At 42.0% G+C, this 12,764-nt stretch overlaps 2 protein-coding genes across 2 annotated transcripts in view; one reads left to right on the top strand and one right to left on the bottom strand.

Annotated features, from left to right (window-relative positions):
* LOC143258908 (uncharacterized) overlaps window positions 1-8,735 on the top strand; it is an 18,823-nt gene extending 10,088 nt beyond the window's left edge. Inside the window, exon 5 of the mRNA XM_076519454.1 lies at window positions 8,708-8,735. Coding sequence (XP_076375569.1) covers window positions 8,708-8,735 — 28 coding nt within the window. The remainder of the gene's footprint in view (window positions 1-8,707) is intronic.
* Window positions 1-12,764, bottom strand: part of cpx (synaptic transmission protein complexin) — a 528,009-nt gene that overhangs the window by 233,833 nt on the left and 281,412 nt on the right. The window lies entirely within an intron of this gene.

The following is a 12,764-nucleotide window of genomic DNA, read 5'->3' as shown; positions in this document are numbered from 1 at the left end:
CAATTTAATCTACTCTATCTTAAAGAAGACACTTCTGGCTTTCGTTTAAGCTAAAATGCATCGAAATAGCCTTATGGAAACATATTTTAACATCCATCCAAACTTTTTCTTTTGAATCTCGTGAACCCCATGATATCAAAGTTCGACTCCTTTTAATTTTTTTAAAATGATCTCGCCATTCTATTGCAATCTAATTTATCCTGTCTTAAAGAAGACTTTTCCAGCTTTCATTTAAGCTAAATTTCATAGAAATGGTCTCACAGGAACATAGTTTGAAGGTCCATCCGAACTTCTCCTTTCGAATCTCGTGAACGGCAGCATGTAAGAGGTCGATTCCTTTTAATTTTTTAAAACGATCTCGTCATTCCATAGCAATTTAATCTACTCTATCTTAAAGAAGACACTTCCAGCTTTCATTTAAGCGGAAGTGCATAGAAATAGCCTTACAGGAACATATTTTAAGATCCAACCGAACCTTTCCTTTCGAATCTCGTAAACCCCATCATGTCAAAGGTCGATTCCTTTTAATATCTCAAAATGACCTCGTCATTCTATTGCAATCTAATCAACCCCGTCTTAAAGTAGACACTTCCAGCTTTCGTTTAAGCCTAATTGCATAGAAATAGCCCCACGAAAACATGTCTCAAAATTCATCTGAACTACCGCTTCGTATTCGTCTAATTTTCCCTGTCTTTTCCTGGGTATCGGAGATCCGCGATCAGAGCTTCCCTATATAATCTATTAAAAAAAAAAAACATCATCGAGTCCCGCGACAACTCTGTGAACGATAAAAGTCCGCGACCAAAGTTCTCGAGCCAGGAGCCGGGACGTTCGACGAGGTATTTTTCAGATTTCCGAGTCAAAATCGAGCCAAGAATCGTATTCAGGGAGGCAAAGAGGGGCTGGTCGAACGGTTAAGGGAGAGCGGTCTCGGGGTTTCATCGGGAATTTTGGCACGACTAGAGCTCGACAGATCGTGGGGACCGGGCTGTACGTGGTCAGGTTCGCTGATTCGAAACGGGAGAGCGAGAGAGGCCCGGAATCGAATGTCGACGGCCTATCGATGCTCCAGATCTCCGGCTCGGCGACCTCGGCATTCTGGGTTAATCCGTTGGCCGAGCTCCATCTCCCGTTGACGGCGCCGATATATACTCCGGAATATTCAGACGCTCTTGAAATTAATGAACCGTCTCCCGTGGGAGACGGGAGCGGGCTCTCATTAGCACCGCGAACGAATCGGGCGAGTTTCTTTCCTCGCGGCGAAAGTGTCCGGCTGAACGGGCTGTTCGGAAAGCTTGGAAACAGGAACGACAGAATGGCTAATAAATAGGCTGCCGTGAGATTTAAACAAACACTTAACAGAATACCATACTTGCATATTTCCATACTAGAAATTATAGAAAATAGAAATATACAAATATATACAAACGCAGTTTCTTTTTGACGTTTGTTTAAGTATCAATGATTATATTCAGATGAATTTTGTGATGTATTCTTGAGGGGCTATTTCTATGCAACTCAGCTTAAATGAAAGCTGGAAGTGTCTACTTTAAGACGGGGTTGATTAGATTGCAATAGAATGGCGAGGTCATTTTGAGATGTTAAAAGGAATCGACCTTTGACATGATGGGGTTTACGAGATTCGAAAGGAAAAGTTCGGATGAATCTTCGAATATGTTCCTGTAAGGCTATTTCTATACATTTTAGCTTAAACGGAAGCTGGAAGTGTCTACTTTAAGACGGGGTTGATTAGATTGCAATAGAATGGCGAGGTCATTTTGAGATATTAAAAGAAATCGACCTTTGACATGATGGGGTTTACGGGATTCGAAAGGAAAAGTTCGGATGGATCTTCGAATATGTTCCCGTAAAACTATTTCTATATATTTTAGCTTAAATTAAAGCTGGAAGTATCTTCTTTAAGATAGGATGGATTAGATTCCAATAGAATGACAAGGTCGTTTTGAGATATTAAAAGGAATCAAACTGGGACATCATGAAATTTACGAGATTCAAAAGGAAAAGTTCGGATGGATTTTCAAATATGTTCCTGTAAGGCTATTTCTATGAATTTTAGCTCAAATTAAAGCTGAAAGTGTCTTCTTTAAGACAGTGTAAATTAGATTGCAATAGAATGACGAGATCATTTTGAAGAATTTAACGGAATCGACCTCTGACATCATGGGGGTTACGAGATTCGAAAGAAGAAGATCGCGAGTGGATATTTGTTCTTTAAATAATGAAAATATTCCGAGTTCGATGTAACTTGCTCGTTCGTTCAAATTCCCACGTTCCGAGATCGAAACAGCTTCTACTGCAAAGGGTTGATTGGCGGTCCAATTGGCCGGCCTTACGTGGATGACTTCCCGGATGGCCACGTGACTCGCATGACCCGTGAAACTTGGAAAAACAATGCCATGCGCGGACGTCGAGCAGCAGCTCGGCGTCCCAGTTTCGCTATTCCGCGTGAAAGGAACAGGTTCTCGAACGAGAACACGCGAACCGGCAATTCGCGGCCGAGTTCCGGCGGGACCGAAGCAGAATTTTCGCGGCGCGCGGGGTAGAGGGCGGGGAGAGAGTGGGCAGGCGAGGGGGCCGGCAAACGGAACCGGGTCTAATGGCCGTGTTTTAGCGACCGGCCCGCACCCGGCCCGCTGAAATTCCGAAACAATCAGCTCTGATAACCCGCAGTTTTCCAACTCGGCGGCCCGCGAGCCTGCGAACACAATAAAACCAGCCGATTTTCCATTGTTCGGGCTCGGAGCCCCGCCCGACGCACGAAGCCGGCTAGTTGAGCCTCGATAATCCGCGTGCGTGCCGCGGAAAGAGGGCTCTCGAATTTCTACGTGCCCTCCCTTTAATCATTGGCCACCCTATCCTCCCCCACCGTCTCCGGATCCGTTCATTTATTCAGCGGAGAATTGCATTTTATTTTAACTATAGCCTAACGACGCAGGCTGGACTTCTATTTGAAGGGAAACTTCGAAACGCAGGGGGAGGGGAAACGCAGAGAGGGAAATTAAGGTTGAAGGAACAACAGCAGCACCTGCGAATTTTCGCGCGAAATAATTATTCGCGATGGCCGATCGTTTCAGCGAATCCGTCGAATTCTTCTACTTTTCTCTTTGATCGTTTCGAGCCTCTGTTTCGCGTACGTTGCGTCGTAATTAAAAATTGGTCAAATCCAGATGACAGCTTTATTATTATCTTCGTTCAATTTCAGCCATCGTATCACTGTATTCGGTATTTTTCTGTTCTGACTTATATTTATATATTTGTTATACTATTTATCTATATAAATAAATAAATATATATACATATATATATATATATTTATAATATTATATATTTATGTAAATAAATAGTATAATTATTATTAATTAGCATTATTATTATCTTCCTCCAATCGTATCACTGTATTTACTATTTTTCTATTCTGACTTATATTTGTATATTTATTATACTATTTATTTATATAAATTGTAGTAAGTATATATATACTTATACTTATATATTTATTATACTATTTATTTATATAAATTGTAGTAAGTATATATATACTTATATTTATATATTTATTATACTATTTATTTATATAAATTGTAGTAAGTATATATATACTTATATTTATATATTTATTATACTATTTATTTATATAAATCGTAGTGAGTATTTATATTTATACCAACCGCTAAGTAGGTGGTGTCACTTGAGAAGGGGTGGTTAGTCAGCTAGACAAGTTCCTCTCGAAAATATTTCTAAATAAATTCGACATTATATATATAAAATAAAGTATAATAAATATATAAATAACGTCGAATGTATAAGAAAATATTTTCAAGAGCACCTCGACTAGCTGACTAACCACCCTCCCCCGCCCCTTCCCAAGTAACGCCACCTATTTAGCGACCCACGATCTAGTACTAAAAAAAAACGAACACTCTTTGACCCACTTCTCAAAAAGGATCGCCATCACTGACCTAGGTCCTCTTCGAAGACGCGAGTTCCTGTCGTAACCGCGCGGACGATCAGCGCCGGAATTTGCCTGAAGATTCATCCCGACGCGACGCGACGAGACGCGGTTCTTGTAAATTGTGTAAAAGGGAGACCACAGAGAATCGTGGCGCTCTTCGTAAGAAGCGTCGATAACGACGATCACGGACCGATCTTCTTTCTCCACGTTGACCAATAATTCCGGCGCCGTTCTAACCGTGAGATATCATGCTCCGAACGCGCGGTTAACACGTTCCGTGCCGAGCTTTTTTTACTCGAATCTTCACACTTTGATATTTTACTAAAACTTGATGTATTACGTGCAATTATTAATTCTCGTACACATAACAACGTAACAAAAACTTATCAACGCCCATTCTTGTGGTGGAAATTGATTCTTCGGTTCTAAATTTCTTGTAAACAATTTGTTCAGTTCACTAAGTAAACATGCAAGCGTGTACCATCGATGGTACACGTGGCACGGAACGTGTTAATGGATACGGGCGTGTCTCCCGGTGGAGGTGAGGTAGGAGGAGGACGACGAGAAGGCGCGGAGGTTCATCGGGATTAAGAGAAATGGACGTTGACGGGGTCGGACGCGACAAGAAGATCCGCAATAAAAGCCGGCCAATATTTATCGTCGACGGCGGGCGGCGGTGCCGGAACCGGAGCCGCCGCCGTCTCCCACGATATCAATTATCCCGTTTTGCTTTTCGCCACCGCGTAATTAACACCCCTGTCCGTCCGGCCCACCGACCTCCCCGCACCCCAGGAATTTTTAATATCGAACGCCCACCCGCGGAATTCCGTTTCTCCTTGCACCCTGGAGAAGGCTGCGGCCACCGCGTTTCCTGGGGAAACAAGTCGACCGTTCGAAGGAGAATTTCTGTCGTCGTCGGGAAGAACGTCGCACGTTTTTTTCTTTTTAAACTTCGCTGATGCAGTAAATTCTCGCTAATTGACGCTTGGGAATAATTTGGGAAAAGGAGAATACGATTATTCGAGCATTGTGGCGAGCTTTTATAGTTGACGATTGTCAATGACTATTTAGAAAAAAACAGCCGCGAGGCGCGATTAATCTTATCTACTCTTCCCACGTTCTTCCAATTAGGGAGAATTTAGTGTAGCGTCGACTGTAGTTCTGGTTATCGATGCTTCCTATTAGCGGCGTTTTAAGTTTTTAATTCTGAATTGATCGTTTGTGGATACGAAATTATTTGTTGTTTGCAAGTTTGAACGAATGATATGAATAATTGCTTATTATTTATGTTTGATCTGAATGAATTATGTAACATAATAAAATTCGTTTCTTATTTATAGATGCAATTGCAATTGTTGCTAATTAATTGTCATGCAACTGTTTATTATTTATTACTCATTCGACACTGCGCGTCGAATGCTTATTACATTGTAATTACATTGCAGTTACATTGTAGTTACATTGTAAATACATTGTCGGTACATTGCAATTACATTGTAGTTATATTGTAGTTATTTTGTAGATACATTGTAGTTACATTGTAGTTACATTATAGCTACATTGTAGTTACATTATTGCTACATTGTAGTTACATTGTAGGTACATTGTAGCTGCACTGCAGTTACATTGTAATTATTACATTGTAGTTACGTTGTAATTACATCGTAGTTACATTGTAGGTACATTTCAGGTACATTGCAGTTACATTGCAGTTACACTGTAGTTACACTGTATTTACATTGTAGGTACATTATAACTACATTGTAGCCACATTGCAATTACATTGTAGTTACATTGTAGTTACATCGTAGTTACATTGTAGTTACATTACATTGTATTTACATTGTAGTAACATTACATTGTATGTACGTATCGCAACGATCAACAATAATTTTGAAAACTCCGTGGACGTCGGAAGAGCATTCGATCGTAGAAATTGTGGAAACGTGTTCGCCGAGACCTCGCAACGACGCCGACACATTTTCCTGGAATTTCGCCGCGGCCCGGAGTCTTCGATAAAAATGCAAGCTGCATAGGAACGGCTGTCGCTGCAACGCACGCAGTCTATCGCTTTCGTTATCGGCGAGCAATATGTCGCGGAAAATGCCCGGTAATCCCTTCGCCTAACCGCGATATGTCGAGTCAGTCGTTGCACTGCAAACAACTTTGTTATCGCCTGGCCCTTGCCATGTTCCCAAGCGTTTTACCATCGAGTGTTTCCATCAACTATTACGCCCTGCGCTATTAACCCGTTCGAAAGTTATTTTAATTAAACGAACCTCGTTGCGAACAGCCAACCAAAGTGTGTACAGAATTTTTAATTGAACGTATCGTTTATTTGCGGATTAAAAGGCTTCAGCGTGCAGCGATCGATTGCCGATGCGGGTGGAAAAATTGTTAGACGAATTTCTTCGTTCGAACGCATGCTATCGCATAAATAATTTGTTAATAATTAACATTTGTATAATAGTTAATTATAATCGTACAATAATATATATAGTAATATATATATACGATAATATATAGTAATAAATAATAATTATAATCGTAATAATTAATTTGTTAATAATTAACATTTATATAATAGTTAATTATAATCGTACAATAATATATATAGTAATATATATACAATAATATATAGTGATAAATAATAATTATAACCGTAATAATTAATTTGTTAATAATTAACAATGGGAATAATAAAACAATGGGGATCACAGTGACACGAATGACGGTAAGACAAGAAATAAATAATGATGCGTTGATTACCGTGCCGTCCATCACGTGATAGGCTCACATAACCTCAAATCTCAACTCATCCCCGTCATATTTTTAAAGGGGAGCAATTCGAATATGAAATTTTGTTGACGCAGTCGTCTTTAATGTGAACATGTGAACATTTAAACGATTTAACGTTTGTTTTACAGAATATAAAATTTATGAAAGTATTTTAAATACTAAATCGTTTTACAGAATGTAAAATTTATGAAAGTATGTTAAGTATTAAATCCTTTTGCAGCATATGAAAATTTATGAAAGTATGTTAAGCATTAAATTTGTTTCACGGAATATAAAATTCATAGCAGTATGTCAAGTATTAAATTCTCTTTACAGAGTATAAAATTCATAGCAGTACGTCAAGTATTAAATTCTTTTTACAGAGTATAAAATTTATGAAAGTATGTTAAGTATTAAATTTTTATTGTATAACATAATATTAAATCATGCCACTATAGAGACAGTGGATTTCGTATCGAATCTCGGAACGAATTGAATCGCGAGCTTCGCGATACAGTAAATTCTCCCTAATCGACGCTCGATAACTATAAAAATCGTGCGAATAATCGATAATATCGAATAATCGTACCTACTGTTCCCCAAATTGTCCATTATCGTTCCGAAGCCGAGCGTCAATTAGGACGAATTCACGGTATTTTCGGCAGTACGCAAACACGAGGAGTGCAAGCGCATCAATCGACTGCATCTCCGAAGGATTAAATCCGGCGAACCCGGCGGATCGAAACGTACACCGTGCCGTAGAAACCGTGACGGAAACGTACGAAAATCCGTGCGCCCGATAATTCCGGATACAGGAGAGAAACGCGATAGCATAACCGGATAGAACCGTGGAGCGAAACGATTATACCCGAGCGGAGTATAAAAATTCGCGCTTCCGGCTCGCGTCGCTCGGGGGGAAAAAAGCAAAAAAATAAGGAAAAAATAGAGAGAGCGAGAGAGAGAGAGAGAGAGAGTGAGAGCGAAGTCCGAGGCAGCTCGATAGATTTATCGGCGAGTCGGTTGATAAACGAGCGGCCCGTAAAGCAGCCACCGACGAGACCGGCTTGTTCTGTTTGCTCGTCTCGTTCGAGTAATATCGAGCGACGTTAATGCGTATTCCTACGCTGCCGGTCGTATCGACGTCTCTCTAACTATATTCCGCGATGATTATTGTTGCCTATCGCCGGGTCAGGGCTGCGACTAATGGCCCTTGAACCTTTCCCTCGATGGCCGGTACGTGATAAGTAGACTAAAGGGGACGTTCGGAATTTTCGACGGACGATTCCGGCTGCGATCGATCGACGCCGAATCGACTTTCCGCATCGGCGCGAATCGAAACGCTAATCCGTAGTGGACACGGATCGACGGACGATTTATTTTTCGGATCCATTCCGGTCGCAAGGATCGCACGCCGGGCCGAAACGATCGTCGATCGATTTGTACAGCGATTTGTCCTGTTTCCGAACTTTAAGGGTCGAGTCACATCTACGTGCCAGCCTCGGCCGTGATCCAAGGACGAATCATTCTTACATTTGATTCATTTTTTACAGGGCATAACGCTGACATAACTTTGGCATAACTTTGGCATAATCATGACATAACTTTGGAATAACTCTGACATAACTTTGACATAACCACGACAGACATAACTTTGGCATAAACTTGACATAACTTTGGCATAACTTTAGCATAACCCTGACATAACTTTGCCATAATCCTTACATAACTTTGACATAACACCGGTAGACATAACTTTGGCATAAACTTGACATAACTTTGGCATAACTTTGGCATAACCCTGACATAACTTTGCCATAATCCTTACATAACTATGACATAACACCGGTAGACATAACTTTGGCATAAACTTGACATAATTTTGGCATAACTAACTTTGGCATAACTTTGACATAATTTTGGCATAACTCTGACATAACATTGATATAACCCCGACAGACATAACTTTGGTATAAACTTGACATAACTTTGGCATAACTTTGGCATAACTCTGACATAACTTTGACATAACCACGACAGACATAACTTTGGCATAATCCTGACATAACTTTGGCATAATTCTGACATAACTTTGACATAACCCCGACAGACATAACTTTGGCATAAACTTGACATAACTTTGGCATAACTTTGACATAACATTGGCGGCGATCTGGGAAACGCGCGCCATTTTTCTATTTTCAAAGACGTATTGTACCGGAACAATGGCTTCGGGAGGCGCCTCGGCGCGGATCCAATATTTCCTACGACTGCTCGCGTCGCGCTGTCCCCGACTTGGGGACCTTCGCTCGTAAAACACGAACTAGCCAAAGGTGGGACAGGGTCTCCCTTTCTCTTCTCCTCCGGGAACAACCGGGGACATAAATTTCGCGCGGAACGGGGAAATTCGGTTACGCGGACGAACGGCGAAAGCGAATCGGCGGGAGGGCCAGAGGAACGCGGCGGAGGGGCGGGTCGTCCTCGCGCGAATCGAACCCGCCACCCTCGGCCCAGTGCCAACTGGCCGACAATGTCCCTCCGAAGTAGATCTTCCCTTCGAGATCCTAGGGAACGATATCGTACAATAATAGTAAAAATTTTATCGAGCCGTGAACCCATCGGGTCCGGGCTGCGAATTACAAACGTTCAGGGTCCGTCGCTGGAGGAGCACTCGGTCTTCCCCGGACTCATGGTTTCTGTCTTTTTCCGTCAATCTTTCTCGAGACCTTCTCAGTTTAACACTGAAACGGTACCTCGTCTCCCCAGATTACGACGGTTTACATTGCAGGCGTTCTAAAAAGTATCGCGCGTATAAATTAACCCCTTAACGAACAGTAATTTTGAGCTGGGTATGTGCGAGTGTCAAAATCAACGTATTTTTATTTTTATTTTAGTTAAAAGCAAGGAAGAATCATCCTTGTTTTCCGTTACGTGCACGTGTTAATCAGGAGTTTTAAATACATTTCTAATCCCTTGCGATGTAACAACGAGTCGGACTCGCGACGAACGTCTCGTATGCAGGGTGATTCCCGAGGTCATTTCAAGTAACTTTTTCCTTAACGAAAATGCAATCCAAGCCTTCGTTTACGAGTTATTAACGAAAAACAGCGACCAATGAGAGGCGAGTTTGCTTTGGGATTAGGCGCCTGGTGCTAGGCGGCCGAGCCAATCAGCGGAACTGGGCTTCGACCGCTCGTTGGCTCGGCCGCCTTGCGCCAGCTGATCTCGCGTCTGATTGGTCGCCGTTTATCGTTAATAACTCATAAACGGAGCGGCGGATTGTATTTTCGCTAAGGAAAAAGTTACTTGAAATGACCTCGGGAATCACCTCTTGTAGGTGTTATCATAATTATGGGACCTCCGTATAATCTACTAAATATGAAAACTTCATTTCTCGTAAATCGAAACGAAATTTGATTTTTCTGTTATTGAAGTCTAGGAATGAAAGCAGATAGGGACATGCAAAACGCATCAATATTTATGGCAGATTTATTTTATAATAATTTTAGTACCAGAAAACTATTTTCCATCCTAGTAAGTCAAAAAACGATACAACAGTGCATCGAAATTCTTGAAACGTTTCCACTGTTTCACGTTCGATCGACGCGTTCTAGCCATAAATGTACAAGATCCGCGATCTATTAATTACTGTTTATCAGCAAATTTTCCATTGTTTATTTCCCACTGTCACAAAGACATCGCAGGCGGCTCTGCTATCGCGAGAAAACCGTCGAAGACGAAGCAAACCGGACAAACATTTTGCCGAAAGGATCTCGCGAGGCGGCATCTTCGAGCCGATTTCCGCGAAGATCGAACCGGTTATCCGCGCTTCCAGGTACCGAAATAAACGCACCATTTCCACGGTTGTAGGGCAAGTTTCTTCGGACCTCCTGAGTTCGGCGGTTCTGCAGGGAGCGAGAGAGCGAGGCCGCGGCGCTCGGTTGGCCAGCTGCCAAGCAACGGGCATCATGGCGGCCCGGTTTGTTCCCGCGGATCGAAGCAGCGCCGGCACAGGGCACGGCGTCGCGTCGTAACGTCGCGAACGAGCTACCGAATCCAGCCCGAATTTTACTGTCCGGAGCGAAAAAAAAACGGCGGCGGCGGCGGCAGTGGCAACGTTACAGCGGCTTCGTTCGAGGAGGATCGGTGACGGCGGTTCCGCGGCCGAACAAGACCCCCGGGAACCGGTTCCGACGCTCGCGAACGAGCCGTTGCATCGACCCTACGGCCTGTTCTAGCCGCTGCACTTTTACGGTCAAGTGGTACGAGTCAATAACTCGCAACGTTATGGCGAGTCGTACGGGCTGCGAGAGATCGCCGGTCGATTCCGCTCCGCTGGATGAGTCCGGCTAGCCGATGCTCGCCGCGGACCAATCGCCGGGCCACTCGTAAAACCAACAATCTCGGCCGAGAGTGAAGGAACGTCGAAATAATAACTGCACTGTCGCTTTTGTCGAGGGTTGCACGGCTCGCTGGGCCCACGAACTTCGATAATAATTATTTCGCAGCGTTCGGACGCGTTAGACGCTGAAAAACACGTGGCTGTGTTTTTGGATTGATTTCTTTCGTTTGCGAATATGTTGTTTGATTAACTATGTAAGCGTAAAATTACTGTATTTTGTACGAATTTAATTTGTTGTATTTTATTCCATTTTATTTTATTTTATAGCATTTTATTCTATTTTATTTTATATTATTTTATTCTATTCTGTTTTTTGTTATTTTAGGATATTCTATTTTATTTTATATTATTTCAGTGTATACTATTTTATACTATTTTAATCTCTATTTTTATTTTATTTTATATTACTTTATTTTCTCGTTTTATTTATCCTTGGATCATTTTTAATCCGAAAAGGGAATCAATGAAGTTTGTCAGTATTCCTGGCGACGGGTAAGTTGCCGAAAATACTGCGCGATTTTTCCAGCAAGTTCGCCGTAGTTAATAAATTTTAGTTAATCCGGACCAGCAGCCCTGTGACCGCGAAGTAATTTATTGTAGTATTGTTCCGTATATTATTTCTGTTATGGAGAGGGCAGCGGTAGCTCCGCGGCTGTGTAATAAATTAAATCCAGGTCTGATTTCTCGCGAGAAGCCTCTCTAGCGCGTACGTGACCGCAATTTTATAGCTCGCATTGAGAACCAGTTCTCATACACGGTCGTGCATCTTGCTAATTCATTGCGGTGCATGATAATGGCCACCTAGTTTTGATACCGGGTCTAGAATAGAATCATTACCAGCCAATTGAGAAGCAGTTTGGTGCATCCAAGACGTAGTCCGGAATCGAGACGAATTGTATCTTGTATCTTGTGTCTTGTGTCTTGTGTCTTGTGTCTTGTGTCTCGTGCCTTGTATCTTGTGTCTTGTACCTTGTACCGTGTACGTTGTATATGAAAACCTGGTACCTTGTACCTTGTACATGGGAACCTTATACATGGGAACCTTATACATGGGAACATTGTACCTTGTACCTTGTACACGGGAACCTTGTACCTTGTACCTTGTACTTTGTACCTTGTACCTTGTACCTTGTACCTTGTACTTTGTACCTTGTACCTTGTACCTTGTACCTTGTACTTTGTACCTTGTACCTTGTACACGGGAACCTTGTACCTTGTACTTTGTACTTTGTGCCTTGTACTTTGTACCTTGTACCTTGTACATGGGAACCTTGTACCTTGTACATGGGAACCTTGTACCTTGTACATGGGAACCTTGTACCTTGTACATGGGAACCTTGTACCTTGTACATGGGAACCTTGTACCTTGTACCTTGTACATGGGAACCTTGTACCTTGTACCTTGTACATGGAAACCTTGTACCTTGTACTTTGTATATGGGAACGTTGTACTTTGTATCTTATACATAGGAGCCTTGTACTTTGTACCTTGTACATTGTATCTTGTACCTTGTACCTTGTACCTTGTATCTTGTACCTCGTACCTTGTACCTTGTATATGGGAACATAGTACCATGTACCTTATACATAGGAGCCTTGTACCTTGTACCTTGT

Source organism: Megalopta genalis, chromosome 3 (assembly GCF_051020955.1).
Source record: "Megalopta genalis isolate 19385.01 chromosome 3, iyMegGena1_principal, whole genome shotgun sequence".
NCBI lineage: Eukaryota > Metazoa > Arthropoda > Insecta > Hymenoptera > Halictidae > Megalopta > Megalopta genalis.
This window is presented reverse-complemented; position numbering and strand designations above follow the sequence as displayed.